The sequence below is a fragment of the Cannabis sativa genome, chromosome 9 (genome assembly GCF_029168945.1).
Source record: "Cannabis sativa cultivar Pink pepper isolate KNU-18-1 chromosome 9, ASM2916894v1, whole genome shotgun sequence".
Taxonomy (NCBI): domain Eukaryota; kingdom Viridiplantae; phylum Streptophyta; class Magnoliopsida; order Rosales; family Cannabaceae; genus Cannabis; species Cannabis sativa.
Genome location: NC_083609.1, coordinates 11,229,188 through 11,235,973, shown reverse-complemented (window position 1 = coordinate 11,235,973; position 6,786 = coordinate 11,229,188). Strand labels below are relative to the sequence as shown.

General features: G+C 26.0%; 1 protein-coding gene across 1 annotated transcript; it reads left to right on the top strand.

Annotated features, from left to right (window-relative positions):
• Positions 1-360: 360 nt before the first annotated feature.
• LOC115721755 (universal stress protein PHOS32) lies at positions 361-2,684 on the top strand. Its single transcript, XM_030650833.2, has 3 exons — positions 361-719; positions 811-1,039; positions 2,403-2,684. Exons 1-3 carry the CDS (start codon positions 542-544, stop codon positions 2,488-2,490), a joined length of 495 nt encoding a protein of 164 aa, XP_030506693.1. The 5' UTR covers positions 361-541; the 3' UTR covers positions 2,491-2,684.
• The last annotated feature ends 4,102 nt before the right edge of the window (positions 2,685-6,786 follow it).

Sequence of the window (6,786 nt, the reverse complement as noted above, 5' to 3'; positions counted from 1 at the left end):
CAAATTTTCCATTTATAATACATGATAAGCGCCACCATTTTTTCTTTCTAATTTTTAAGTGATGGTATCGTTGAGAACATTTGGATTGCTAACATCTATGTTTGCTAGTGGAATTGGAATTTCAATGTACCCATAATTTTGGGTTAATTAGCAGATTATCACAAAGAATTAGTCCGAAACAAACAATTAAACCAGTAAGAAATATCCCATATATATCTATAATTAAATATGATGTGACAGATACCGATAACCATATATATTTGATTAAACCCACAAATAAAAGGCATATAGTCCAATACATGGTTTCCAAACCATAAATATATTCCACTTTTTACAAAGGATTAATATTCCCTATATATGACCAAAAGTAAAATAAAGCAACTAGAATACAATTAAAGGCTAGGGCATTCGAGAAACTTCAGTTTTTCAGAATCCAAAGTTATACACCCTATAAATACATAATAAATGTTGAAATAATTCACTTAGTTAAAAACACATAAAAATTAACAATACATATATATAATTTAATTAATTAATATCTATGGCGAAGCAAGCTCGTAGAGTTGGGATAGGGATGGATTACTCAGCAACCAGCAAAGCAGCCCTTCGATGGGCCGTTGATAATCTCATCGACGGCGGAGATCACATCATTCTAATCCACGTTGAGCCTCCTAATGCTGATCATACAAGGAAGCAGCTCTTCGAAGATACAGGCTCACGTAAGTATTAGTATATTAGTTAACTATTTATAAAGTTATAATATATATATGTGTTGATTAATTTTTGGTATGTATATGTATATGTACATAGCTTTGATTCCTTTGGAAGAATTTCGAGAGATAAATTTCTCAAAGCAATACGGACTGAAAAACGATGCGGAGGTAATTGATATTCTGGACAGGGCTTCAAGGAGCAAAGGGGCTAAGGTAGTGGCCAAAGTGTATTGGGGAGACCCTAGAGAAAAGCTTTTGGATGCTGTTCAACAACTCAACCTTCATTCTCTTGTCCTTGGCAGTAGGGGTTTAAGCCCCATCAAAAGGTATATAAACTATATTTGTAATATTCATGTAGATCCACATTATCTAAATCCACTACTTTCTACCATATAGGTATAATATGATGATGTGAATAAAAACTAGAGACAGAGAGTTTAGTAATGATGTGAAATTATTATTTAGCAATGTAACAATTTTTTTTTTTTAATTTTTCGTTAACTAATAAAATAATTAAATTAAATTCATTAAAAAAATAATTTTAAATATTTAAATTTAAATTAAAAATATCAACAAAATTAAATAATTATTTTTATATAAATTTTAATTTAAATTTGAATTAAATATTAATTTAATTAATTAATCATATTTTATATAAGAAAAAATTATTAGTTATATTATTTAATAAATCTCAACTTATTTATTTATTTTATTATTCAATAAAATTAATTAAATATAGTTTTTTATAAATAATTTTAAAATTATATTAAATTTTATATTTTTAAAAAATATACTGAAATTTTATTAGAACTAATTTATTGTTATTATTTAAATTAATAATTTAGCAAATAACAGCTCTTATAAATAAACATACATTACATGCTACTAATACTTAGTATATATATATATATATTTATATATATAATTATTGACATAATTTAAAAAATTCTACATTTTTAACTTTATGAAGAAGAGGTTCTAAATTCAAATATCCCTTAATAAAAAAAAAATATCTAGATATATTTATTGGAGTAGATTCGCATCACACTGATCCCATGTAACTTAAAATTAACTGTAATCAGGCTATGAGAATTTGTAAGTACTATATAAATATAATAGTTCATGCCTCTATCTAGAAATTTCTAAAGGTCGGATTCGATGATTGGAATCTTTGTTGGTTGCGTCTATGGCTGCATTACTACGTATTTGATTTCCTTTATCCAAGTGTGGGGCTTCCCCACCTGCCTTGTGTGCCCCATACACACATAGGAGGCGTTTGGTTGAGAAGAATAAAAATGTAAGAATAGGAATGGGAAAGGGAATATGAATAGGAATGGAATAGAATAAAATTTAAAATGCGATAAAAAAATAATTAAATTTTTTTTCTTGTTACATTGGAATGGTCATTCCTTTCTTTTTAAAATAGAATAGTCATTCCACCAAAATGGTGGAAAGAGCATTCCATTGGAATGCCATTCCAATACTTTAAAATGCAACCAAACAAAGGAATGGAATGAAAATTGTTTTCTTTCCATTCCATTCTATTTCATTACCTCCAAGCAAAGGCCACCATAATTCTGCCTTATTAATGTACAACGTATTTTTTGCCAAGGAATATTCTTTAACTCAATTATTAATTAATAAATAATTGCAGATTAATTAACTAAATATGTATGTGTGTGTGTACAGGGTATTGCTTGGCAGTGTTAGTAACCATGTGGTGACAAATGCATCTTGTCCAGTTACTGTGGTGAAAGGACCTCAATCCAAATCTTGAAATCTGGCACCCCATTCCCTATTTTGCCCTTACTTAAGTCACCCCCATGTCTTTGCTTTTAAATTTGTGTAACATTATGAATCTCATGAAAAACTACAAATTATTAAGGATTGGTTAATTTCCTTCAAGATTGGTGTGTAGATACAATACTGCAAGCTTTCATATAACATATGTATATACTAGTTTGGATGGCAGTGCTCATTTTCAGTTAAAAACTTGAAAGTATGAATTACAATTATAAATGTGAATTTAATTGTAGGAATAAATTAAAATTAATATTAAAATATCGAGCGTATTAAAAAAAAACATAGAGGGTTCGTTTGGTATGCTATATTGTATTATATTATATTGTATTGTATTGTATTGTAATGTATTGTGTTGGATTGTGTTTTATTGTATTGTATTAGTATTATTTAATTATATTAATACTTGTTTGGTATTAACTTGTATTAATAGATTGTGTTGTATTGTATTGCATTAGTATTATTTAATCTGGGTCGGGGGTCTGGGTCTGGATTCGGGTCTGGGTCTGAGTCGGGGCCCGAGTCAGGGTCCTGGGTCCGGGTCTGGGGTGCGGGTCGGGATTCGGGATTGGGTCCGAGTCCGGGTCCTGGGTCCGGGTCTCGGGTCCCCCAAGTCCGGGTGCGGGTGCGGGTGAGGATTGGATCCACGTGTCAAATTTATAGGAGACTGATATAGAGTTTCTAGGCAAAAATAAAGTGCACTATAACACGCCCCTAGTTTCACGATCGATAGTTGTCATTAGGGAAACTATCAGAGAGAGGCGGGCAAGTTATTGTCACGAGATAGTGATTTTTGGATGTCTTGTCAAGGGTTTCAAAAAGATAGTTGTAATTATTATTTTATTTCTCTGAGATGCCACGTCATCAAGACCCTTCGGTGTATGTGCAGGTGTATCCTTTGGAGACCTTAGGCATTCGCTTGCCACGTGTCTACACCCCGATAAAAATAAAGAGTGTGAGTATTTAACCCCCTCAAATATAAATCGATTCTCATCATTCTTCCCTCTCATTTTCTAACTTCACTTTCTCACTTAGAAATTCAAACTTAAGAAATTCTGAAGTTTCGAATTCTTGTTTGCTGAAGACGATTTCAAAAGCTTGAGGATTTTCAAGAGTGGTCTTCGAAATAATTACATAGACGGTTAGTTTCTTATATAACTACTGTAATTATTTTCTCTAATTTCTTGAATGCCTTCTTGGTTTTTACACCACTAAGAATTCTATTTAAAAAAGAAAAAATTTAATTTTATTTATTATTAATATATACATATTATTTATTCTGTACTATTGTTACATTTAAGAAAAAAAAATATTTTTAGGATTTAAAAACCCTAAACAACATATATAGGATTTAAAAATATTATTGAAAGAAAAAATTTAATTTTATTTATTATTAATATATATTATATTGATCATATATTACAAGTAAGATACGTGAATGATAGTGATTTTAAATATAGTGGCCACTACAGTTGAGATACATCCATTTTGATTATAGTCTGAATACAAATAAGATATAGTAATAACAACAATTTTAAATATATAATGTTTTTTTATAATAAATTTTTTTACAATATTAATTTTATTTTTCTAAGTAAAAATAATGAAAATTTAGTAATATAATTACTCATATTACTAAAAAAATATTATATTAAAAATATTAAAATTAAAATTTTTATAATTTTATCTTTAATTATCAATAAATTAAATATAATTGCACGCGAGCAAAGCGCAAATTATTTTCTAATTAATTAATATTACTTGAACGAATTACGTATTATATAAATCTCCGGTACATAAATTTAAATATTATGCTATTAGAGGAGTACTTTGAAAAAAATATACATAAATTAAGCAATTTAATCATAAATTTTATAATTCCTTAATTGCAACAAGTAATTTATTAATATGCACCAAAACTATATTTTTTTCTTATAAAAATAGTTTTGATGTGACTAATTGTAAAAATAAAAATAAAAAAGAGATGAATAATATGTAATGTTATATATATATCAAAAAAACAAACAAATTAATAATAATGATTAAGTGCATCTAAAATATGCACCAATTTTTCTTTTTATCTTTTTTTACAAAAATAAGTCTCAATTTAATTAATTATGATTAATTAAATAATTTATTTCGTTATTATGTGTCATTATTTTAAGTATATTACCATTCTATATAAATTATGTCACTTTACATAATAATAATTACCATATATATTATTTTTTAACATTTTTTAAAAAAAATTTACAATTTAGGTTACTGCACTGATTTTTATGTGGATTGCAATATAGATTTTAATTGTGATGTAGATTTTTCATTAATTGCTATGTGAATTGCTATATGAATTTTGGTAAAAAATAAAAAAAAAAATTACTTTGATATATAAAAATGAAATAATAATAATACACTTCAAATAAAAATAGTGTGCTATTGGACTCCTTATAAGATAGGAATTAATATACTTTATTCATTTATTTATTTTTAAAACAAGTGATAAATAAATTTATTATTAATAATAATACTCTATATATATTGGAGGAGGTTCCAATGGTTACATTTTTATTGTAACCATCATGGTTACATTTTTTTAGCCATTAGATCACTATTAAATGATTGTGATTAATTTAGAAATTAAATAAAAAAATAAAAAATGACCTGTAACCTAATATTAACCTGTTAATTTATTGGGTTAATTTCACAAATGCACAAAAACAACAAAAAAATAACAAAAATACGGTTTCACGGAATTTTAAACATTTTTACGATTTTTTTGATTTTATTTACATAAAATACGGTCTTTTTATGTTTAAATTTTGTTCATTTTTTGTTATATGTGTGTTATTTTTTGTTGTTTTTTTGTTGTTATTTTCATGTTACTTTTATGTTTTTTTCTTGTTGATTTTATGTTGTTTTCGTGTTAATTTTTGGAAAACCGTAAAAATGTAAAAAAAAACATTCTTTGAACGTAAAAATGTAAATATTTTACAAAAAATTGTGCCTTATGTAATTATTCCTAATTTATTTCCTTTTAAAAGTATAATTAAGATTAATTATATTTTAAAATTAAATTAAGTATAACTATTAATTAATTTTTTGTAATTTATTATTAAATAAGGATCTTTTAGCAATTTATTTTTTTACACTTAAATTATTTTAATTTTTATAACAAAACTTTTAATAATTTAAAATTATACACATATAATTTCATAATTAAAATTTTATTATACTTATAATATTAATTTAAAATGATTACACTTTATTATACTTCTTGTATTTCAATGTATCTTAATAATGTCCTCTCTTGTATTGTCAATATTGTACTTTATGTGGGTTCTGACTATATTTGTTATCTTATTCTTGTTTAAATTTGTTTCATCATCAACTATGTGTGCTTGAAAAGTATGTTTTTTTTATCAATCCAGCTTGGGTACAGTTTATGATTGCAAGATAATGTACCATAAGAATGGGAGTCAATTTTAAATGTTATTGTTGTTGCTAGCACTTTCTTTCTAGAAGTAGTTTCTATTGATGAGTGTCTTTCAATGTAATTTTGATTAAAGATTCGGGCTCAAGACTGAATGGTATTTCATTATGTACAGGGCAAAAAGGTTAAAGTTCCAATATTCCTTGTCCCAGCTACCCAAAAGGTTTGTCTCGCAAATACAATGCTAAAATAATTGGTTGCTTAAAGTTGTCCATAAGAGGAGAGAAATTTGTCTAACACATCCTAATCTACAAGTGTGGATAGACTTATATAGTCTTCTAAATTTTTTATCAATCTACAAAAAATTGAAAAAATCACTCCAAACAGCTATATCAGGATTAATCCATTCATGGCTAACATCTTCAGAGTCATGCTCAATTCCACTGTTATTCATGTCTAAGACATCTTCTTCACATTTCTTTTTCACAAAACTCATGAAATGAAAAAAATTATCTTCATCTTCGGACAAGTTTGCTATATAGGTTCTATATTTTCATTTTCGATGTAAGTGTGGTGGAGAGTATAATTGCGAGAAAAACTTTAGTTAATTAGAATTTATAATCAAAAAAATAAAAATCAAGACTTTAAAAATTAATTAGGTTTTAATTAAATGTCAATATAATATCATCATATTTTTTAATTTATAAGGACACATCCTGCAAAAAAGAAGGAGGGTGTGTTCTTGTAAAAAAATTCATTATAAGGATAAAATTTTAATTTATATAAAAATAATTTTAATTTTTGTAAAAAAAAAATTGTAAATATTATAATTAAATAGTTTAA

Bases quoted from the DNA above. Each gene is read 5' to 3' on its own strand.
- LOC115721755 (XM_030650833.2), top strand. From the start codon at position 542: ATGGCGAAGCAAGCTCGTAGAGTTGGGATAGGGATGGATTACTCAGCA. The intron at 720-810 runs GTAAGTATTAGT...ATATGTACATAG, and splicing joins CTTCGAAGATACAGGCTCAC to CTTTGATTCCTTTGGAAGAA. The intron at 1,040-2,402 runs GTATATAAACTA...GTGTGTGTACAG, and splicing joins GGTTTAAGCCCCATCAAAAG to GGTATTGCTTGGCAGTGTTA.